The sequence below is a fragment of the Podarcis cretensis genome, assembly GCF_951804945.1.
Source record: "Podarcis cretensis genome assembly, chromosome: 13".
NCBI lineage: Eukaryota > Metazoa > Chordata > Lepidosauria > Squamata > Lacertidae > Podarcis > Podarcis cretensis.
Genome location: NC_137182.1, coordinates 28,080,893 through 28,105,531, shown reverse-complemented (window position 1 = coordinate 28,105,531; position 24,639 = coordinate 28,080,893). Strand labels below are relative to the sequence as shown.

At 44.6% G+C, this 24,639-nt stretch overlaps 1 protein-coding gene across 6 annotated transcripts in view; it reads right to left on the bottom strand.

The window, feature by feature from the left end:
- Positions 1-9,330: 9,330 nt before the first annotated feature.
- MED24 (mediator complex subunit 24) overlaps positions 9,331-24,639 on the bottom strand; it is a 51,620-nt gene continuing 36,311 nt past the window's right edge. For 2 of the 6 annotated variants that reach the window (XM_079948676.1, XM_079948677.1), the window contains exons 19-26: positions 24,207-24,382; positions 23,079-23,343; positions 21,590-21,771; positions 19,926-20,019; positions 16,734-16,848; positions 13,716-13,796; positions 12,651-12,799; positions 9,331-10,468 (exon numbers count right to left, since the gene is read on the bottom strand). In XM_079948676.1, the coding sequence (XP_079804802.1) occupies positions 10,352-10,468; positions 12,651-12,799; positions 13,716-13,796; positions 16,734-16,848; positions 19,926-20,019; positions 21,590-21,771; positions 23,079-23,343; positions 24,207-24,382 (1,179 nt within the window). In that variant the 3' untranslated portion in view covers positions 9,331-10,351. The remainder of the gene's footprint in view (positions 10,469-12,650; positions 12,800-13,715; positions 13,797-16,733; positions 16,849-19,925; positions 20,020-21,589; positions 21,772-23,078; positions 23,344-24,206; positions 24,383-24,639) is intronic. The other 4 variants (XR_013832357.1, XM_079948678.1, XM_079948679.1 and 1 more) reach the window with 4 other exon arrangements.

The following is a 24,639-nucleotide window of genomic DNA, read 5'->3' as shown; positions in this document are numbered from 1 at the left end:
ATGTTTTGAAATAGATAGACTTTGGAAATTGCCCACCCTGTAGCTCAAGACCACCCCAAAAAACATCATACATACATCACAGAAGGAGGCAGTCTACAGCAGGAGGCGGTCTACAGCAGAAATCCTGTCTCCCAGGATACCTGTTAATGGTCACTGATTGCTTTACCTGGGCAGTCCAGCCATTCCTTTGTGATGGGTAATAGTTTAGTTCCTGAATCCAGGTCACAGGCTCACCCTATTCATACACAAGTACGCCCTTGAGACAGGATTTGTAAGCAAACAACAATGGGGAGGCTTTCCCATTTCCTTTCTCCTTGCAGAGAAATATTTGAGGTCACCAGGAGAGTCAAAATGGCTTCAGGATTGCTCTCCTGCACTATTTCAGACATGTGGTTTATATACTTATGTATATGCTTGCCTTGTACATTTAATTTAGATCAGAGACCTTAGAATTCTTATAACACCAGAGGCAAAAGTGAGCAGAGAAACGGATGCAACTCTGACCTTTGTACCAAAGACAACATTTCAGTTACACAAAAGCAGTAAGTTTCTATGCACACCCTACACATATCTCGCTATACAGGAAACCCAGAGGCATTGTCACAGTCGAACACTTTCTAGCTAGGCAAAAGTGCCTCAGGGATGTGTAGGCATGATCCCGTGAGTGGCTGTGGCCTGAGGAGGCTGTTCTCAGGCTTTGCTGAATTGGCTTTATCCTGTGAGCTGGTGCTTCTGTGTTTTATTTTGCCCTTATATGGCTTTATTCTGGGAAGCAGTCTATAAATTTGTACACAATTAATATGAAAAATAAACAGAGAGGCCTAGAGGGCTACACTGGGCCCTCAGGTTTGAGGCGTCTTACCCCTGCCATTAAGGTCCACTTAAAGAAGATGCAAAATAGACCTCAGAGGAAGAGATTGGCACCATATGGTTAAAAGACATTTATACTACTATAGCAGTCTTGGCTGGGAACTGTAGATTAAGGGTGCTGGGGGTTGTAGCTCTTTGAGGTGTAAACTACAGTACCCGAGATCCTTGGGGGGAAAGTTATGACTGTCAAAGTTTTAAATGTATGGTGCGGATGCAGCTGATACCAAAGGAGTGGCACATAACAAGCCACGTCCCATTTTCCTCTCTGGTTTGTAGTAGTGTAGTATATATAATTCAGGCTGTGTACATGCCATAAATCCATTTATTTATTGGGTTTATATTTTCCTCCTTCCCTCTTGAAGGAGCCCAGGACCGCCAACTGATTCCAAAGCAAAAACATTCTAAAACAATTACATTTAAGGCATTAAAAACAGTGACCGCTATTCCTTCTGGTGATCCCAGGATTGCCAGGAAACCAAATTCTTCAGTTACCAAATGCCTGGGTAAATTTAAAGAGCACTGCCCCAGAAGAATTGTGGGAACTGTAGTTTGTTCCTCACAATTCCCAGCATGCTTAGAGAGAGCTACAGTTCCCAGGGTTCTTTGTGAGGGTGGCTGGGGATGTACTTTAAACATATGGTATGTACACAGCTTTATTTTGGTTCTTCAAGTTGTGTTTGGAACATACCAAATATACGAAGGGGCACTATTAAAAAGGTGTGGCTGAAGAGAAGATGGCTGCAGGGCCAAGGATGTTTATTATTGTTGTTGCTGCTGCTAAATTTATTACCCACCCTTCACAAGCAGGTCCCAAGGTGGGTAACAACAGTATAAAATTCAAAATCAAAACCAGTTAAAATAGAATTGTCAAGATTTTCCTCCCTACACATGACCCTCATTTGATGGCTAACATGAAATGTGACAGAAGAAGCAGGGCTGGCCCAAAACATTTTGCTGCCTGAAGGACGAAATGGTGCCCCCACCACCACCTAAAGAGGCTGACTGGAGCAGCAGCTGCAGCTTTACCACACCTGAGCGCAGTAAGCTAGCTTAGGGCAGGGACTCATCCCTGACCATTGGCCATGCTGGCTGGGGCTGATGGGAACTGGGAGTCCAGCAACTTTTTGAGGGTACCATGTTGGCTACTTCTGGCTAAAGAGATGCAGGGCAAGGCACTGTGGCACATGCCCCTCCCAACACCTCGCTGCCATTCCCCGTCCCCAGCACTTGCCATTTTAGGCAGCCGCCATTTTAGGCACACCACAGTTGTCCACACATAGCAATGAACACACCCACAAGCTGCCTCTGTACATGTGCAAGTAGTTGTGTGAAAGGATGTACGCCTGTTCATTTGTACCACTCGGATGTTGTGTACATTTGGTGAGTGTTACATGTGAAGATGGTACAGGCTCAATTATTTGCAGATTATACATGGATTGTGAACTAACAGTCGATTCCTCAACTGTTAATAAACTGCAGAGAGAAATCAACAGTCATGATAAGCTGTGCTGGGCCACCTTTCTGCAAACTACGGAAGAGAAAATGGGAATCCTTACACGAACACACCCTGCAACATTTTTTTAAGCTCCAGATAGTCAAGGCAAGAATAAGAAGAAACACCTTCAAGTCGCTCTCAGACATGTTCTAGACTAGCTGAACCTACTCTGAAGGCAAACAGAGTAGCACTTCCTGGGTGCTGAGTTATCAGCTGGATGGCTGCCAGGGCCATCTTGCTCCTTGAGGTGATGGGGCTGCTGTGGAATGCGTCCAGACTTAAACCTGAATTTGTCACACACCTGAAATAGATTTCCAACACCACATTTAGCACCGCATGTAGCTACGCCCCAATAACAGCAAAAGAGGAGGCGGTTCCACCCACAAACTTCTCCAGGTTTCTGATATAGTCATCTTAAAATCTTATTGACTTGATTTGAAGGGAGGAGGACCCATGACTCAGCTCTCCCACTGCTTTGTCTGCAGGCTTACAATCCCAGTTTCTGACTCTGACCACAGATCTCAAGTCACACAGACACCATACCTTTAAAGCACATCCCTCCCGCTCCCAGAATCTTGGGAACCAGGGCTGACCCAATATATTTTGCCACCTGAGGCAAATCAGCGGTGGCAGCAGTCAAGCCCCCTGCCCAGATCTGGGTGTGGCCGTGCTGGTGGCCAAGGGTGGGAGAAGGGGCAGCAGCTGGGATACTGAGAATTGTGAGGAGGTCTATATTAGATAGATAGCTAGATGATAGATAGACAGATAGATATCTTTATTGTCACTGTCCCATACAGAACAATGAAATTGAAAAACTACATAAACCATTCCAAAACCCCTAAAAACTCTGAAATCCCATTTTAAAATACACTATACTATACTATACTATACTATACTATACTATACTATACTATACTATAAAAACCCCTAAAAACTCTGAAACCCCCTTTTAAAATTCACTATTCTAAACTATAAAATACACTATGCTATAAAATATACTATACTATAGAGACCCCTTATGCTGCGTTTAGAACCAGAATTGCATTTGCATAGAAACTGTTTCTCAGGCGGCTAGTCCTGGCCTTTATAACCCTATACCTTCTTCCAGAAGGCAGAAGCTGAAAGAGATATTCCCTTCACAGAGCTACAACTGTCAGTTTCCTGTAAGGAAGGATTGATTGGTAGACCAGTCCTAGAACTGTAGCTCTGTGGGATGAATAGGGGCCTCCTAACCATAAAGAAGGCTGATCGCCGAAGAATTGATGCTTTTGAATTATGGTGCTGGAGGAGACTCTTGAGAGTCCCATGGACTGCAAGAAGATCAAACCTCTCCATTCTGAAGGAAATCAGCCCTGAGTGCTCACTGGAAGGACAGATTGTGAAGCTGAGGCTCCAGTACTTTGGCCACCTCATGAGAAGAGAAGACTCCCTGGAGAAGACCCTGATGTTGGGAAAGATGGAGGGCACAAGGAGAAGGGGGCGACAGAGGACGAGATGGTTGGATAGTGTTTTCGAGGTTACCAGCATGAGTCTGACCAAGCTGCGGGGGGCAGTGGAGGACAGGAGTGCCTGGCGTTCTCTGGTCCATGGGGTCACGAAGAGTCGGACACGACTAAACGACTAAACAACAACAACAACTCTTAGCATCCTTAACAAACTGCAGCCCCCATAATTCTTTGTGGTGAAGCCACGACTGTTGAAAGTGGTATCATACCACTTTAATTGTATGGTGTGGGAATGGCCTGGGCCTTTCAGAAGTGCAACACATTCACGTATGGTTCCTGAGGCAAAGAAACTTTTGCACTAGGATTACCCAAACTCGGTCACAAGGTCAGATCTCTGTCGAAGCTTGTTGGTTCATACCTACTTTTCCACTTCCTGGGCAGCTTGCCATGACATATCAGCCCCAGACCAGAAAGTTTTCCAAAATTGCTACATTATTCGGTGGCACTTCCTGCTTGCTGTTTGCCTAGGACCAGAGAGGTGCAGAAAACGAAAGGTTAAGAGCTTATTGTTGGAAGGTTAAGACCAAATACTGGAAAAACAGAAAGAAAGGGGGGGGGGACAATAAGGAGAGTGGGAAAGCAAACAAGGAAAAAACCCTTAAAATGCAAAGCAGAAAGGGGAGGTGGGGATGGGGAAGCTTACTTGTTTCCAAACATCAGGATTTAGCATTATGTTGAATATCCTAAGTATGTAATCCAGACAGCTGTGCAGTTATAAGCAATTTGGACTTTGGACTTAATGGTCGGGGGAGGCTCTTTACTTACGGCGGGTGCCTTTAAATGTTAACATGTACTACTTCACTCACTTCAACTGATTTTGAACCACCAAAAAAATTGCCCAAAAGGAGGATGTGTTCCGACTGTATTGGGTCTGGCATTATTCTTATTTCAAGCTGCTGGCAATCTTTTCATCCTGACAGTGGTGCTTTCCGAGTTTTGTGGTTGGTCACAAATTATTTGAAGGGGCCAGTGGAATGTTTAAACTAATTGACTGTTATGAATGAAGGAACATGACTTTGGTTGAGGAGGCAAGGAAAGCTGGATTTCACAGATATGATCCAACATACAACCACTCTAGTGGGTTAGCAGAAGTTGAAAAGTTGGGTACCGTGAAGTTGTTCACTCTCCCTCGTTCTTAGCTTCCTGCTTGAAATTTGCGCACCAAAATTTGGCACCAAAATGAGCATGACACCCCACCCTACTTTGAGGTCCCTCAGACATCTGTGGGATTCTTTGAAGTCATTCCTCATTGTTGCCAAATTCTGACTTGATGACGTATTCTGCTAGGCCAAGTTCTTAGAAAGCGAAAGGATTTCCTTCTGCTTTTCACACGTTCAGACAGATCACTGCAGAAATCACATTTTCCTAACCTCGGTTTTGACAAGCACATCAGCTTGACTTAGCTTCAACAGGCTGGGCCAAGGGAAGGAAAGTCTTGAGTTGCAAAATGTTGAGAAGTATCTGAAGCTACCAACAAAAAGGACTGAACTTCTCAACAGGAGAGGTTGGTTGTCCCACAAACCAACATTGCTTTCAGTTTGGGTCAACTGGTCAACCGGACAAGCTTGCGACTCTGACCATGAATTTGGATTAAAAAAGCAGTTTTCGAAAATGTGCAAGTTTCACACTGGCTTGGAATACTCCTTAGTTATCCATTTCTATTTGTGTTGACTATTTGTCCCAACTTCATGAAATCTTGCACAGAGAGTCTGCACAATGGCAGCTGTAAGATGGTAAAATTTGAAAATGTTTGGATTTTGAATGAGATAAGACATTTAAAGAGTTTTTGCTTGCAACTGTCACCTGTTTCTCCTCAGTTTGTGTGTGTCAGTCATCTCTAGTTTTACCTTTTGATGGCTTAGAGTGTATCCAAATGCAAGGGAAATAAAACAGCTGCTGGACTTTCATATAATTTTGCCCCTGTATCTTCAATAAAAACATGCAATACACTATAGAAAAATAGAACTCAATATAACATAGTATCAGGTGCTACTTCTGTAATCTGAAAGCATACACTGTTCTGATTACAAAACAATAAACATGTCCCTGTTTTGAGATGTAGCTATTTTGGCAGCTGTTTGGATTTTCAAATTTGCTAATTTGCTGGGGGCGCATGCAGATACAGCCCACAGGCTACGCACTTCTGCTGTTGGGCCACTGCAGTCTCTAACAGGAAGCTGGGGAGAGAGAGGGGCTGGTAGTTTGCTTCATTTGGGCTATGTTCTTTTCACATTCTTATCACACCCTGTCATGCTAGAGCCTAGCCTCTGCAGACGTACTTTCCGCATGCCAAAGGCCTCCATCATATTTCAACTCCCTAGATTTACAACTATGGCCTCTGTAGTCCCTTGGTCTACCAACGTCAATCAACTGCTGTCACAGGCAATAGACCTTGATCATCCTCTCCCTGGGCTGTGGGATTTATGGCCCACTCTTTCGTTTTGAAGAAGTCACTCCAACTCTAGGGGGTTACATAAGAATTGGACGACCACTCATGCTGCTATTTATATCTTGTTCACAGGAAATAAGAAGGGGGGGAAACAGACATAAGCACTCTCCAATACAGAGTGTAACCACTTTACTTTGAGTCACCCTGAGATTTATTTCATGCGTACTTGCTCCAGTGCAAATCCTGGCAACCAGCAGTGTTCTGGGGTCAGTTGTTGCTTCCTCATCCAGCTAAACAGGAAGGAAACATAACCCAGACTCCAAGAACAGCATCAAATCCAAATCCACAAGGGTCCCTTTTACATGTTTCACCAAGCCAACCAGGCAAAAGGCTGACCATCCTACCGAATTCAGATCACAATTCCCATTAAAATTTGTATGGACTACATATCAGCAGAGTCCAGTTTGCAGCGATTGGTTGGCAATCTCTTTCAGGCTAGCTGTGCGCTGGCTGTGTGCCTGTGTGTGATTGAGACATGGGGGTGTTGCCATGCGCCAGCCAAACAAATAGTCTAGAATCTGATTGGAAACCCTGCTCGTTTCCAGTTTTTCCTTTGCCGTCTTCTTTGTACATCACAGGCAATTCCCACAAGCATGGCTTGCAGGTGGCGAGGTTTCCTTACCTCATGCTTAGGTCCTGCTAGTGTCCAGAATGCCTCACTCTCTGCGGTTTCATGATTCATATTGGGAAACGCTTGACGCAAATGTGCAAGAGCTGCTATGACACCCAGGATATCCTGAATGAAACGGCTTTAGGAATACCTGTAAATTACACTCAGATATTACTGGATCCAATGGGAGATCAGGAAGGGCTTACTGAAGATCCTGGGAATTTCCCTACCCCTCCCTTTAAGGTATCAATAATATTTGGCTCTCATACAGAAGGACAGAGGGCGGGGTGGGGAAAAGAGAATGCATGAGTGACTCTTCTTTCCATGCCTGTGGGTTATGTCCAGTGTGATGATTTGGCATCTTAGCTGTGGGAACATGCACAAGTTTTAGATGTGCATCCAGCTCAGGCTTGGTCTACACATGCAGCACAATGAGGAAGGAATGAGATGGCAGAATGGATTGTATCACTTTAGACTGCGGGCTATATGGATGCATTCATATAGATAGGTAATATGTAGCTTTCATCGGTCCGTTTCAGGAGACAATGGAGGAATGCGCCTTTGGGGGCAGGTTGCAGTGCCTGCCATGGCTGTAGTAGAAGAAGAAGAAGAAGAAGAAGAAGAGTTTGGATTTGATATCCCGCCTTTCACTCCCCTTCAGGAGTCTCAAAGCGGCTAACAATCTCCTTTCCCTTTCTCCCCCACAACAAACACTCTGTGAGGTGAGTGGGGCTGAGAGACTTCAGAGAAGTGTGACTGGCCCAAGGTCACCCAGCAGCTGCATGTGGAGGAGCGGAGACGCGAACCCGGTTCACCAGATTACGAGACTACCGCTCTTAACCACTATACCACACTGGCTCTCCACTGGCTGTAGAGAACATAACTAAATATTAAGCCCTCTGCAACATCTTTCTGCAGGCGAAGCAGCCGGAGTCTGATGCTTTGGATGTTAGCTGGAAGTGTCGGAATAAGTTTCACAAGATACTCTTTTCGGCCCGTCTGCACTGACACTGCTTTTAGCAAACAAATATTGGCTCAGGACAGGAATGGTACTTGTGGTGGGAAGGAACTGTCACCCCATCCCTCAGGTTGGACCGTTCAGTGGGGAGGGGTTTTCATGCACCTTCACCAAGCAACTAGAGCTTCATTCACTTGCTTGAATTTCCTGCCCATATTTCTTCTGTACGCACTTAATTAACCAGTTTTGATCTGAAGGGAAAACCACTTCCTTACAGAACTGGGACAATTGAATTCCACCCCCACCAAATGAGCAAAGCCCATTCATCTCCATGAATGGATTCTGGACAACTTTTCCCTCCACCCACAAGTTGCTTGAGGCTAGATGGGAGTCTATCTGACATGGCTGCAGTTTTGCCAGGATGATGCCACCCTACAATGCGTGTGGAAGTAGGGTGGGGCCAACGTCATCACAAAGTCTTACTGTTTTCGGCTTTTGAGTTTCACCCAGCATGAATGGTTGGGTTCTAGATCAGCAACCCCACCACTTTCATGAGCAAACTGTCCCGGCTGTGTGGCATATAAGTGCATGACACGAAGTCTCTGGCAGAGTCTGTTGGTCAGGCTCTTCTTCCCCAATTTGTAAGCCACCCAGCTCTCTGACATCCCATGTCCAACTTGTTAGAACTCAAACGCAATCTGCTACACACTGGGAGGCAGGTTCAAGCCATGTCACAAATAACTCAACTGGTGGTCGCAATAATCTTTACAGCTATCTCCTTAATGATCCTCACCAAGTCTTCCATGGTATATTGCAAGGAAACAATTCCAAAGGTAATTTAAAAAAAACCCACCACTCCTTGACCTTGTCACAAGGATCAGAAGGACTGCAGGATGAACTGCCTATTACTCATGGGTGCAATAAAATAAGACAAATTGTTTACAATGAGTGATCACATTCACAAATTCTGGAATTTCCAGGAAACCATAGGCGTTAGTGGCACTTCCTCATCTATAGCAATCCTAGATCAGGACTGTAAAGGCAACCAATTTTAAGGCAAACATTTTTCCAGAAGGGTAACCAGGTTAGGCTGCTGTAGCAGAAAAATCAAAGTCTAGTGGCATCTTAAAGACTAACAAATTTAATATGGTATAAGATTTTTTCGATGGTAGGCTCCATAATAAAGCTAACACAAGACTCCCTGTTAATTTTAATGTACTGAGGGCGAAATAAAATGAGGTTGGGGGCCCTGCTCAATAGTCCAACACTATCCTATCTAACTTCCTGGGATTCCCACCAAAAACAGCCTCCTTTTCAAAGCCTATTTTTGCATCCATAATGATTAGAAATTTGCTGAGATTCCCAGGATGTTCAGCTATGTGTGCAATCCCAAACTCTCTGCTTCCAAGGTATGATCATGGAACCAGGGGATAAACATAGCTCTGTGTTTCACCATATGAATTTATTAAGAGGGGACAATAAGGATTCTCCCCAGTATTTATACAAAAAAGCAACTGAAATTGTCTAAACTTATATACACAAAGACAAGGAGGGGAAGCATATAGGATTGTCAACATTCTCCTGTTTGCAAAATTCAGCCTTTATATTCCTGAAGAGGAAAATAGTGGTATAGAATAAAGCTATTTGATAAATCAAGATTACAAGATATTTACCTCTGTGCTAGCCAATCATATAAAACACTTATTATACAAACTGGTTGCCCCAGACCAGGCTGGCTTTTTTCCATGCTGAAACATAATGGACCTAATTAGAAAATTGTTGAATGTAATTATAACGATGTCTTGATCAGAAACTTTTAAAATTTGTTTTTGTATTTTTTAGATTGAGAATACATGTTATATATTGATAAACTGCTATATTGTTGAAAATGAATAAAAACTATATATACATATACATACATATATAAAAAAGAATATAGCTGTTTTCATAATGATTTCTGTAACTTTTTTAAACATACTGCTAAAATATCAAAAACCATGGCACTTCTGAGACACCTTGTAATGGGATGTGCTGCTTGTAAATGTAGCTTTGTTCAAGTATTTGACCATTAAAGAGAAAAAGATACACCCAGGCATTTATAAAACAAGACAAACAAAAGGGGGGGGGGAGTATTAGCAAAAACTGATGGACACATTCAGACGTCACAGGTGTGAGAAGTGGAAGTGTGGCTTCAAAGACTTGGAACGCCAAGGATCCCTGGAAAAGCTGGGATGGCAACCATGAGGACTCCAAACCAATCTTGAGATGCCTTGGAAACCGACTCAGGGGTCTGCCCTGGCGTATTTTCTCATCACAGCAATGCTCACTTCTGTAGAGCATGTACACAATTCAACGCACGCCACGTGGCAGCTTCCTTGGAACAGAGAGTGTTCTCCATTATCCCATCGGTGGGATTTTGCTCTTAGGGTTCCCCGTCTCACCCGCAGCAAGGCCCACGGGATGCTCATAAGGCAGCGATGGCTTTGGCTGCCACCCTGCGTCCCAGAGGCAAGCTGAGATCCGTGATGGCCAGCACAATTCTTGGGCTAGACATGGTGGATGCTTTCACCAACTCCGACACCTGCCCAGAAGTAAAGAAGGGGAAAGAGGTCAAGGAGGACACATCAGTGGCAAGTAGATGCTAGCAGAGTGAGCTCTGGGGTGTAGTGCAGGTTCCTCTTTGAAGCAACCCATTTCCCTCCATGGCAAAGCAACAACTCAAGAGAGCTTGTGGCACTGGTCCAGATGCACTGCCTAGCCTGTGTCTCATACCGCGTGTAGGGGTGTTTATATTTATTTACTGCACTTGTAAATATTAGCAGACTTGGGCATGATTCATGGATTTGTAAGCTATAAATAGCTACAAAAGGTCAATAAAAAAACTTTATTGTCTTTCTGCCAAGGCATTCTGGGCAGTAAACAAATTTGAAATACAGGGGATAAGGAGAGTTACAAGAGAACAGCAGGCGTATCTCAGGCTACTGGAAGTTTGTTCAGGAGCTGATGACCTAAACTCCCTGGCCTGGGCTTCTTCCTTTCTGCTTTTCCTCAAGGCATGAAAAACTTTATTTGGCCTTTACACAACCCTCTTTTCCCAGAGTCTTTTGGATGCTGAGGAAGCTGGAAATTCCAGGGTGGTGAGGGAGTAGATTTCCCCATGAGATCTTTTTCCCTTTAAGAAGAGGTTGATATTGAGAATTTATACCTTCTGGCCTAGGCACTCCCAGCATAGGATTAACAGTAGCTGAGGAGATACTGGAACCTTACCTGTTATGCTCAAAGTGGAATAACAGGTAAAGCAGAATAACAAGTACAGCAGAAGTTCAGCTTGAGTCTAAACCAGGAGCAGGAACTTGTGGTCTTCTGTTGATGGATTACAAGTCCCATCATCCCCAGTTTGGCACGCTGGCTGGAGCTGATGGGAGGTGGAAGACCACAGGTTCCTGAGCCCTGGTTTAAATATTAAAAGGATGCTTTTAAATATAAAAATGACAACAGTTACTATTATTATTATGTTCCTTTCAACAATTGTTCCCTCTCAACTGTTTTTCTATACACTGAGCCCCTGACACATGATTTGGTTGGTTTTGAAAAGCCTGCAGGATTACATTCTACATCAACCCCAACATTCTGTAATGTGCAAACTCAATAAAGCTTTAAAAATATAGTTTTACATGCACACAACAGACACCATCAAAAGCTGGGGACGATTCCCACCTTCATATTTCTGCAAAACTCACATCTCTAGTGTTTCTTCAAAGAGGAAGGTATGTGCATGTACAAGTCAGAGAAAGGGATCAATTATGTTCTCTCAACCTAAGACATGTTTTTAACAGTACATTTCTATGCAAGCAGTTAAGTTCCACTATGTTCAATGGGCTTTACACCAATTAATTGTACACAGGATTGCAGCTTAGGGTGACCCTCACTTACTCCTCTGTCATTGTCTCTGGAGCTGTCAATTCCTGCCAACAGACTCCCTCTAGTGTTTGCCTTTCCTAACAACAGAGAACCAGAGACTTGAACTCTTAGGATTCATATGGATCATCTGTACCAGCCTTCCTCCATATGGTGCTCTCCAGATGTTCTATACTATGTCTCCCACCAGTCTCAGCCAACAATGCCAATGGTAAGGGAAGATAGGAGCTGCAGTCCAGCAACATCTGGAGGGCACCAAGTTGGAGAAGACTGGTCTACATGCATTGGGGAACTGCAAAGGGAAGATTTGCTTGTGCCTTTCTGGGCCAGGTCATATGACTGTTGGGTACTTAGAAGGCATCCCCACCCCCCACACCTAGCTCATAGTAACACTTTTGCTGGCATATAGTGCATCGTCACCACACACAAAACCCACATGTTTTGTACACCACTGTTTAGCCACTTTGGAAGCAAACACCCCTAACATTACGTGGTTCTCTATCTGTTAAATTCATCCAAAACTGAAGTCTGAAGTGCAAAGAACCAACTAGGACCAACTAGGTGACAGTTCTTTCCGCACGGCTCAGAAATTCAAGGGGCTAAAATAGGGCACCCAAAGGTATGGAGGTGGCTTCCCTTAATGATTCCTTACTTTCCAGGGGTCATGCTGAATTGTGACTGCTGAGTGAGCAAAACTGCAGGGAATGGGCCTTTACTCAGGTCACATGGAAGAAGTCTGCCTGCAACCCCCTATAAGCCAAAAAGCTTTCCTAGAGAGCAGCAATGGACCAAGAGCCCAAAGAGAGACTACAGAAATCTTCAAGAGGAAAATGGGAGTCGCTCACCATGGTGAAGGGCATGAACTGGAGGATGCTGCCACGGCTTCCTTGCTCCAAGCAGTCTACGCACTCCTCCATGAACCACTGAACAAACTGTGTGTGTGTCCCGGCTGTCTTGGCTCCCAAGATGGAAGAAATCAGCAAGAAGAGGTTGGCTGGGGAGCAGAAGAGGGAGAAACTAAGCATTGTCTCCTCTAAACCCCTATTTTGAGGTCTTTTCAGTTTTTAAAAATACAGTCATACTCTGGTTTTCGAACACCCTACTTCTCAAACATTTTGGCTCCTGAATGATCGAAACCCGGAAGTGACTGTTCCGGTTTCCAAACGTTCTTTTGGAAGCTGAATGTCCAATGGGGCTTCTGTGGCTTCCGATTGGCTGCAGGAGCTTCCTGCAGCCTATCAGAAGCTGCGCTTTGGAAGTTGAATGCTTTGAAAGTCGAACGGACTTCCGGAACGAATTCCATTCGACTTCCAAGATACGACTGTAATAATGTTAATATCAATATTCACCATACATACATGCATCTATATCTATAGAAAGAATTTCAAGTGAATCTTTTCTCTGTGATCCTTACAAGAACCCCACAAAGTGCTATGGTTGCAGTTATATCTCCAACAGGTTTTCGTTTGGCAGCCACAAGATCCCAGATTCAGTTTATGCCAACATCAGTAACCGCACGCCGGCAGGCTGTGGCTTGCCCAAGGCCACCAAGCAGGGAGTTCATGGTACTGGAGAGATTTAACATAGTGCTGCCTGACAGTGGAACAGACTGCCTCAGGAGGGGATAGGTTCCCCTGCTTTGATTTAAGCGAAGTCTAGATGACCACCTGGCAGGGATGTCGTCGTTTTATTCTACACCACAGATCATGCATTGATAAAGGAGGGGTTGGACTAGATGACTTCAAAGACCCCTTCCATGAAACGTTCAAAAGCAGGTTTCACAGCTGAGCCCCTAGTGATCATCAAATGAAGCCCCACATAAACTGAGCTACATTTCAACCAGGCCAGCTGGGTGCCTGGCCTGCTTCTATAACTTTCCCCTCCACTTAGGTAGGACTGAAGAGGCTTACCTAGAACTCTGTTGAGAGGATCTCTCATGCTGACTGTGTGCAGCTGCGAGGCGGACAGCGAAGTGCTCATCGTGCGGTCTGCTGAAAGTAGAGAAAATACCAGAGTTTGGTGAATGGTACCTCAGCATGCAAGGTTAACTACTTGGGTCCCAAACAGGAAATGCCTTTGAATTGGACCTTCCTTCCCTTTTCTAATGGTTGCCTGAGGGGCTTGGGATGGCAAGAGGGCAGCAGCAGCAGGTTTCTGGCAAGTCACTTTGATCATGTTGGATCACCATCCTAAGGTTCAACAACATTACACTAAACTAACAGCACCACAATTTAGTATTTCCAAGTGTTACCTCTACAAGGCCTCAAGCCATTTTCTCTCGGGCAATAGCCCCGGATCTGCAATATGGGGATAACAGCACTGACCTACTATGCACGACTACTGGAAGGATTACAACATAGAAGTGTAAGTGAAAGAATCTGGGCGTATGAAAGCAGTCTGTCAGGGTTGGGGAAGCTCCAGCCTGCAGGCATAATTAGGCTTTGCCAGCCCACTGCCCCCAATTTGTTCTGTGAGGCCGTTTTGGACAAGCCCTGCACACCTGCCCTATGCCTGATGTCAGGTATGGGATGCATAAAGACCTGGCTCAAGCCAAATGGGGGTTTGCAGGATTGGCAATCAGCCGATTGGTGGCACCAGCAAAGCCCTGCGCACAGGGCTTTGCAACATTCAAGAATCAACTGATCATCGAGTCCTGTGAAGAGTTTGTCAAGAACCAGCAAGATCATCTGGTCTTCCAGAGCAGTTTGCAAGGGGATTCCCAAGATCCGAAGATCAGTTAATCACTGGCACTTTGAAGGCTATCCCTCTGCCAGCACATTGATTTCAAACCATGTGGGCAAATAAGGGTCACTTGATGTCATTGTGTGATGTCAGATGAATGACAGGTGGTGGCCCTGCCCACTTGTCAAATGTGGACCTGGCTGTTGGTAGAGAGAGGGAGAATGATCTGGCCCGCTAGTTATAACCAGTTCCCCACCCCTGCACTATATAAATGTAAAGATTTAATTTCATCTTACCACATTGCATGTTAGAACACTAAAAAATGAACAAGGTGTGATTGAGTACCTACTGCAAATATCCCAAGAGGATTAGAAACTTCTTCTTTTTTTAAGAAGAAATGAACACAGAGATTGGTCAACTGTTAAATCCAGTGCCAATTGAGCCCAGATCTTCTTCTACATGGCATAACTGAGGAATGTACAAAGATATGCTACAAAATCAACTGCACCACCAAGTGTTTAAAAGCTAAGCAGTCCAGCCTTGGATGGTGGGTTTCACAGACCTTCTCTATCCATTTCCACAATTCTGCCATGGAATTGCCCTGAGAGTGGAATCAGATGCAATGATGCTGCAAGAAAGGAAGTTAAATTCCAACACTCCCTCTGATTCATAGCTGGATCAAGGATAGAGGCTTGGTTGTAAATAATCTCGTATGCAAATCAGAAAGGAAACACGGGTGTGCCAAATCACTGCTATGACAGGAGGAATTAGAGAGAGAAAACTCCCCAATTGCATTGTTATGTAGACAAAAGTAAAACCACAACAAAAGGATAACGAAATAAAGGGAAATCACAGGCCGCGAGAGCAATGGAAATATACAAAAACAAGATTGCTGAATCACCGGGCAAGAATCCAAGGTGATGAGCAGTGATGTTCTCCATATGCATAAACAAGAGGACACCAGTTTCCCCTACTGACAAAGTTACTGATCATTTGATCTCCTGGTTCTCACCTGTGAGCTGATAACTGGAGCTGCATAGGAAAGTGGCCTTTCTCTTTGCATGTGGCTCTTGGTCCCCCAGAACACAGAAAGCCCAAATGGTATTTGTGGCATGAAGCACCTTTTCCTAGCTTTTACAGCTCCTACTGGACACAGCCCACCCAGGTCTCAGTTCTTTCTAAGTAGTTTTTACTTTTAAAAAAATATTTAGTTTTTCAGTTTAAAGTATTACATTCCAGCAACCAACATAAAAACAAGATTCCAAAGAAATTCCTGAACTTCCTTCCTCCCCTTTGTGGGTCCTTGTGTTAACCATTTCCTCCTGCATCTTTTATAATAACCCAAACCTTTTACATCTCCATTATATCCAAAACTCAACATTAAACTACAAGTGCTATTCCATCCTACTAATGATTTTAGCTGCTTACACAATTTCAGATAAATTATACATTGTCCCCATTCCTTATTGAAATTTTGGTCTTCCTGATTTCTGATTTCTTCCGGTCATTTTTGCCATTTCAGCATAATCCATCAACGTAACCTGCCATTCTTCTCTGGTAGGGACTTTTGTCTTCCTTCCATCTAGTAGTTTTGGGTTTTTATTTCCTGCGCCATGTCTTCCTTCATATCAAGAGATTCTTCCATCCGAGTTGGAGGCCTACGCTGAGCCAGACTCCGTTTTGGACACTTCCACTGCCGACAGTGTTCTGTGCCGCGCCGCTATCCTTAACTTTTTAAAAGTCAGCAAGGTAGGAAACTTTACCTTTACTTGCTTCTGGTAGCATACCCTCCCGGGGGCACAGTTACAAATCAAAATGATGTGTAGAAGCCTCCAATAAGGGCCAGAATTGCTAGATAGCTGAAGAGCTGCATTGGCACGTGATCTACATTGAGCTCTGACGCCTCCACCCATTCCAAACAGCACACCTAAATTTCCCCCAAAGCAAACAAAGTAACCCCCACATTCATTCCCTGCGGCTTATACCTATTTACTTATTATCTTGGAGGAAGCACAGTTCACAATAAATAACTTTTTTTAAAAAAAGCAAAATATTAAATGTTTTAAATAGATCCATCTAATCTGAATCCTCCTAGATGGAGAGACGTTGTTGTTTTGATGCGATTAAAAGGAGAGAGAGAGGAAGTGGAATGAGCTTTAGTCAGGTTTAGAATGGATTCAAGATTGGCCAGTCTTTTCCAGGGAGCCTGTTTGGACTCATATTAATTCCAGGAAAAGCTTTCTCACCATGATTCCACTTACTGGGGCTAGACAGGATGCTGGTGTCTTCCTCATTGGAGCTGAGCAGGCGCATCAGTTTGGAAGGCTGGGTATCATCCAACGGGAAGAGACTGGTGTAATCCTGGAAGAGGAACCGAAAGGACAGAAAAGAGTCCATCACGGTTACTGATATACACAACCATGAATAAGGCAGGCAGTCTGGTCCTGATTTTGTCATTCATGTATGGACTTGTACTGTCTCACCTTTGCCTCTCTCAAAAAAAAGGATGATTCACATACTCTATTTCTCATCAACATATTTAAAAGAAGGAAGTAGAGGTGCCAGAGAGCCATTGTAGTCTGATGCCTGAGACTGAACTGTGACCCACAAGCCCCCAATTCAAACTCCAGTTCTAACCTACCTCACAGGGCTAAGCTACTCCACAATGGATGTGACACACTGCAGAAATGAAATGCTATCCCTCCTCTTGTTTGTAAAATGTCTGTTCCATTTGCAAATGTGACAAGCTGCTTTTGCACACTGATCTCACGGAAACAGGAATAATAATAGTAGTAGTAGTAATAATTTAATTAATTTATACTCCACCCATCTGGCAGGGTTTCCCCAGCCACTCTGGGCGGCTCCCAATAGAATAATAATAATAATAAAGCGATAAAACATCAAACATTAAAAACTTCCCTAAACAGGATTGCCTTCAGGTGTCTTCTAAAAGTCAGATAGTTGTTTATTTCCTTGACATCTAATGGGAGGGCATTCCACAGGGTGGGTGCCACCACCGAGAAGGCCCTCTGCCTGGTTCCCTGTAGCTTCATTTCTCGCAGTGAGGGAACCACCAAAAGGCCCTCAGAGCTGGACCTCAGTGTCTAGGCTGAAGGGTGGGGGGTGGAGATGCTCCTTCAGGTATACTGGGCCGAGGCTGTTTAGGGCTTTAAAGGTCAGCACCAACACTTTGTGCTCGGAAAAGTGCTGGGAGCCAATGTAGGTCTCTCAGGACTGCTGTTATATGGTCTCAGCAGCCACTCCCAGTCACCAGCCTGGAAGCTTGCTTTGTACCAAGGTCAGACTGTTGGTCCGCCTAGCAGAGTATTTTCTACCCTGACTTGCTGTGTCTCTTCAAGGATTCAGGGAGAAGCCTTTCGCAGCCCAACCAGCAGATGCTGAAGACTGAAATTGGGGCCTCCTGTAACCCAAGTATATACTCTTACTGAACTATGGTTTATCTCCTTCACTGGATCAGCTGAAGAAGAACCCAGGGAGAAAGTGAGGGATAGAATGAGGAAAAAAAGACTTTCCTGTTTCCCTGTGCGCCACAACACTTGTTTTCATACAGAACTTTTATTCTCTGTGTGTACTCACTTAATAATGATTGTTTTTGGAATTTCTGACACTGCAGAGCCACGTTATCTGATGCATGGACTCTAGTGAAGTTCCCAAGAGCAGGCATAGGTAAACTCGACCCTCCAGATGTTTTGGGACTACAACTCCCATCATCCCTAGCTAACAGGACCAGTGGTCAGGGATGATGGGAGTCGTAGGCCCAAAACATCTGGAGGGCCAAGTTTGCCTATGCCTGCCCAAGAGCTTAGCGAACATAGGAAGTCACTTTGGTATCAATAAAAAGTTTCATATCTCAGGGGTCTGCATATTTTTTTTTTAATGCAAGCAAGTAAGGAAAACTGAAGTCCGAAATTGTTTCAGACAGGGTTGCATGCAGTCTGAGATGCTACACAAACAGTCTGCATGTGCAAAACATTTCAGCTTCCATTTTTACAAAGGCAACAAGTTTCTAACGCATATGGCTTGAAAGTGAGCTGGCTGGGCCTTGTGAAATCTCAGAAAAGGAGAGCTGGGTAGCACTTACATGATAAGGGAGTTGCCTGTTGATCCTTCACATAAGGAAACAGAAAGCAGACCAAACTAGCAATATAAGTCAACAGGCACACACCACACAGTGTGTTATTTAGTAAGTCAAGGAAGTTGTGAGCTGAGCAAAAAGATAGCTAACCACAGAATGGCAGAATAAACTGATGGACTATGTAGAAATGGCAGAAATGGCCAGAAGAATTAGGAATCAAGAAGACCAAAATGTCAATAAGGAATGGGGAAAATACATACCATAATTTACCTAAAAAATCATTGCAAACAATTAAAACCATTAGTAGGACTGGAATGACGCTGTACTTTTCCTTGTATAAGACAAGTTTTTTTACTCTAAAATAATGCTGAAATAATCTTATACGTGGATAGTGCACAGGGGGGACGGTTGATTGTTTGCAGCTGCGAGCTGCAGCTTGTCAGGAGCGATTTTGTGGGTGATTGTTGGCTGGTGCTGTGGTAATTGGGTGGGTGATCGGTTACTGCGTCAAGGGCTGCTGTTGACTGGCTGCCGCTGTGGCAACTGGGCATGCGATTTCTGGCTGCTATTGACAAGCGATTGTCAGGATAGTGATTTACTGCATCCCCCCCCCCAAAAAAAAGCTCAACAACATTGAGAAATCTTCCCCCCAAAAAGCTCAACAACTCCACGCCATCACCCTCCATTTTATTAATTTTGAGTCCCCCAAAATAGGGGGCATCTTATACATAGGGGTGTGTTATACACGGAACAATACGGTATATATAGTGTCATCATCATGAATAAAGCCAATATGGCAATATCAGAAGGGGGGTGGGGGGAGATAGCTAACCACGATCAGACCACCTTATTGAAGGATTGACAAATTCATGAAGGACACGTCTATCAACAGCTGTTAGTCATGGTAGTGAAAAAGAACCTCAATACCAGTTTGATTTTGGGAACATAAGTTGAGGGAAGGTTGCCACTTCCATGCCCTGTTTCTGAGCCTCTCGGAGGCAACTGACTGACTGTTTCTGGAAACGAAACGCTAGTTGATTTGAATCCTTGGTCTGATCTAACAAGGTGTTGCTGGTTTCTAATGTTCTTAGAGGTCAAGAAAAGACAATTCCTTTGCTACAATCTCAAAGCTTACAATTTAAAACTGTGATTAAATTTTTTTAAATGAAAAATCATAATTAAATTTTACAACTGAAAATTGTACAAGTTTGCATTTTTGCATAATTCTCCTTCCCCCATTCATTCCTCTCGCCTCTTCAAATCCAGCCACTCCCATTGCACTTATCAATCCACTGCGGCCTGTTTTCCTTTTCCCAACATCCTTGTGGGAACAACAGTTTACCTCTATATCTTCTCGGTGCCTCTTGCGCTGCCAAGCCGAAGTCTGCCCCTTGTTGTGGGAGGAGTAAGAGCTGGAGGCACACCACACAGACAGCCTAATGGAAAAAGAAACATACATCAGCTCCAAAGAAGGACAAGTGATTTTTAATTTATTTATTGCTTTTTCCTACATGGTTTTCATGAACCACGACATTCTCATACCGTATAAGGAGTACAGGGAAACTAGCATCATATTTGGAGGAGATCAGTAATCAGAGAATGTCTCCTTAAGTTTACATCAATAAATGCATTCTTCCACTCCCACTCCACTCCCTGGACCCCATCATCCCTGGTACCCCAGCACACAAGATGTCACGCTAAGCTTGTAAGGCGGCCTCAGTGGGGGGGAAACAACATATTGCTGGGGCAATATGAGAAAAGCCAAGCTTGTGTTTAATAGAGTGAACCCTAGAAGCTTGCATTTGGGTTGTGAAACTGTGCCGTTTTTACTGCCTTCATGCATAAAGATATGTTTCTTGTTAGTGTTTGTGGGAATTCAGCTTTGAAGTTCTAGGAGGGCCTTGGAGATGGGCTGGGAGGACTCCCATGTTTCATTCCTAAAGCTTGCCTCTAACAGCATTTGCAATTTGTGGTCATTTTTTAACTTCCCATGTCTTATTGCTTCTAGCTTTCAGCTATCATTATTTGACATGTTTTAAGGTGCTCAGCAAAATGTTTTCACAAGAAAGAAAGAAAGAAAGAAAGAAAGAAAGAAAGAAAGAAAGAAAGGGAGGGAGGGAGGAAGGGAGGAAGGGAGGAAGGGAGGAAGGGAGGGAGGAAGGAAGGAAGGAAGGACTCTAGTTTTCATGGCTTGAAAGGGTACAGGGCAATAATAATAATTTATTACTTATACCCCGCACATCTGGCTGGGACGTGGGTGGCGCTGTGGGTTAAACCATAGAGCCTAGGACTTGCCGATCAGAAGGTCGGTGGTTCAAATCCCCACGTCAGGGTGAGCTCCCATTGCTCGGTCCCAGCTCCTACTAACCTAGCAGTTCGAAAGCACGTCAAAGTGTAAGTAGATAAATAGGTACCGCTCCGGCGGGAAGGTAAACGGCGTTTCCGTGCGCTGCTCTTGTTCGCCAGAAGCAGCTTAGTCATGCTGGCCACATGACCCGGAAGCTGTACGCTGGCTCCCTCAGCCAATAAAGTGAGATGAACGCCGCAACTCCAGAGTCGGTCACGACTGGACCTAATGGTCTGGGGTCCCTATACCTTTACCTTTACCATCTGGCTGGGTTTCCCCAGCCACTCTGGGAGGCTCCCAAATGAATATTAAAAACTTCCCTGCCTTCAGATGTCTTTTAAAAGTAAGATAGTTGCTTATTTCCATGAAATCTGATGGGAGGGCATTCCACAGGTCAGGTGCCACTACTGAGAAGGCCCTCTGTCTGGTTCCCTATAACCTCACTGGTACCTGGTAACTACGGAATGCAGGATTCCCAGGAAGCTGGAGACAGAGCTTCATCACTCAATATTTTTCCCTTTCTCATGGCAACCAGAAACTGAATAAACTCTGCAAAAAAAATGGCACCGGTGTCCTTAACATTACATCAAGTTTTGGCTTGTGGATTTCATACCGGCACAGAATTGGGGCTCATTAACACCTGTCTGCTCATCTCTTACTTGGCAAGAGCCTTGCCCGGAGGATCCATCAGCATATGCCACTTGGAGGAGTCTGTGAGCAGATTGGGCAGGATGTGTCCCAGGAGCGTGAGCGTCAGCTGCTGCATGTCCAGGCAGAAAATGGAGTAGAGCAACTCCACAGCCCGCATTGCGTGCTCTTTCCGTGTCTCTTTCAGCAGCTCCTGGGAGGGAAGAGAGGACAACAGAAAGTGACAAGAGGATAGGGGCAACGAGCAGCGACATTTGCTCCTCACTTAATGCCATGAGTGCCAAACTACTCTGGGAGCCTATGGCAGAAACTCACACAGACTCTCTCTCGCCCACGCTTTGTCAGTGGTCAGAAACAGCTCCACAGAAAAGCACTGTACAGCTAAACACAGCAGAAGAAACATTCCTCTTGCAGTATCCCCAACAGAAAGAAGTGGAGGGGGTAGGTAGAGAGAGAGGCATAATTTTGACCCACATAAGCCCACCTCCCAGATGGTTAGGAGCAGGGAATATACTTAGGAGGCATTCAGTTCACTACATGCAGCTACAAATACCTCCAGGGCTGTGTCTGTCATGGTCCTGAACCTTTGGAAACTGTCTGCTCTGCAGTTCCACCTGAGTCCATCACTGTCGACATTTAGTCTCTGTCTCCATCGTTCAGCCTGGACAATGAGGTCCAGTTCCGAGGCCTGTCTGGAAGCTTCCTCATTGCGAAATGTGAAGCTACAGGGAACCAGGCAGAGGGCCTTCTCGGTAGTGGCACCTGCCCTATGGAACGCCCTCCCATCAGATGTTCTGAAGACATCTGAACACAGCCCTGTACTGGGAAGTTTTTAATATTTGATGTTCCTCTTTGCTTTTTTATATTCTGTTAGAAGCTGTTCACAGTGGCTGAGGCAACCCAGTCATATGGGTGGGGTGTAAGTAAATAATAATAATAATAATAATAATAATAATAATAATAATAGGCAATGTAATGGGGGGAAGTGAGCTTAGAATTATGTGACTTGACTATTCCTAATTAGCTCACAGGTCTTTCTCAAATATGCATATAGGAAGGCATGCAGCTGAGGCCAGGCATCAAGAGACTGCAATTCCGAGTAGCCTCATCTAGGCTGAATGTAGCTGCTAATGAGCTACGGTAAGGCCAAGAATGCAAATCATGGCGTCATTGTGAAAATCCCTTGGGTGACTTAGAGGCAAGCCACTCTCTCTCTGCTTCAGTCTTGCCTCACCCAACTGGGAATGCAGAAAGAAAACTTTTCTGCCTCGTAGGAGAGTGGGTGAGGGTTTTCAGAACATATTCAGAGCCTTTTGACCACCTGTTTTATGAAAAGCAAAGCTATTCCACTTATTTATTAAGCATTTACAACCCACATCTTCTACTAAAGCATGGCACCCACAACAATTTCAGGAAAACCATTTACAACGTAATGCCTCCAATAGGTGAAGTCTTTTTTCTAGCTGTTGGAAAAGTACAGTACTCGCATGTGCCCTATACCTTGACAAGGTTGTTGCAGAACCAGTAGACTCCGCCCATGTGCAGAAGGGTGTCGAAGATGTGGATGGAGCGGCTGTCCACCCAGCCTTTCTCCAGCACTTTGGAGAAGATGCCCATCAGCACCTCTTTGATTGGCTTCTTGGCAGGAAGGAAGTTCCAGTAGGGCATAGTGACGACCCCTGTGGCTGAGAACTTGATATTCGCAGCTGTCTGCTGCAGGACATCAGCACACATGTGCTCAAGGATTGAACTCATGATCACCACTCTGGATGGGGGGCAGGGGAGAGAAAAAAGGGTAAAGTATGACCACCCTAAACCTGCATCCTTATCAAGGCTTCTTCGGCCGCTCCAAGTTGCTGATGCCCCCAAATTCCAAGCAACGTAACTAAAGGCATTGAGTTGAGGCTCTAAGGAATGTGCTGAAGCAGTCTTTGACCAGAGCTTAATATTTGCAAAATGACCCTTCATAGCAGCAGTGATTGAGGAATAACAGAATTATCTTAGCGCTGCTGTGTAAATCTAACACTCGCACTGGGACAGGAAACCATTGTCTCCATTCAGACCCAGATGAATGAGTGGCAATTCAGGCAGCTTCACATTGCAGGTTCCCTCTGATGCTCTTTTTGTCCCAGGATGGCCACCTTAAGAACAGTGGCAGTGCAGCCTGGTAGCCAGAGTAGCCAGAGTAGCCTGATCAACTGCTCACTGCCTGTACTGCCTGTGAAGCCATAGAATCACAGAATGGTAGAGTTGGAAGGGACCCTGAGGATCATCTAGTCCAACCCCCTTCATTGCAGGAATATGTAGCTGTTCCATAAGGGGATCAAACCTGCAACCTTGGCGTTAGCAGCACCATGCTTTAACCAAAGAGTATTCAAACTTTTTTTTTCATGCAGCAAAAAGCCTGGGCCGCCTCCCAGTTATATCTGATCTTTCACGATGCTTAAGTCAGTGTTTTTTATGAGACACATGATATCAGCATGGAAATCATACAAAAAAGCAGAACACACACCAGGGGCACAAAGCAGAATACAAGCAGGTAAACCTGCCCTGCAGATGCAGCCTTTACCCCACATTTTAAACCCTTAGCTTAACACCCTGTTTTCTGCTACCCAGACTCTTACTTGCCTCTCACTGTAGAACTGCAGGGTGTTTTCAGCATACAGGGGAGTTGCCAACTGCCGGATCATCTGCAATGACTTCTCTCTCTCGTCCAAGCCCAGCATACGGACGTGAGCTACGAGCCAGGCCACAGCGCACACGGCCATGCTGCACACCTTCCCCTTGATGTTGTCTGTGATTTTCTGGGGAAGGGAGGAGGAGAAGAAGGAGGGAAAGTAAGGCAAGAAGACAGCTGTTGAGACTCTAGAATTTTTACTTTTCATTCATTGAGGGATGGTTTGGATACCAAACATACTGCAACTGCAGCAGTAGTTCTAAGATCACTTCCAACTCTCAATTCTATGCATCCCATATGTACCAACGCAAGAGAAAGAACAAGCCTAAAGCACCAAATCATCAGGACTGTGCAATGAGTTTGTTGCTACAGTTTTCTCTTTTC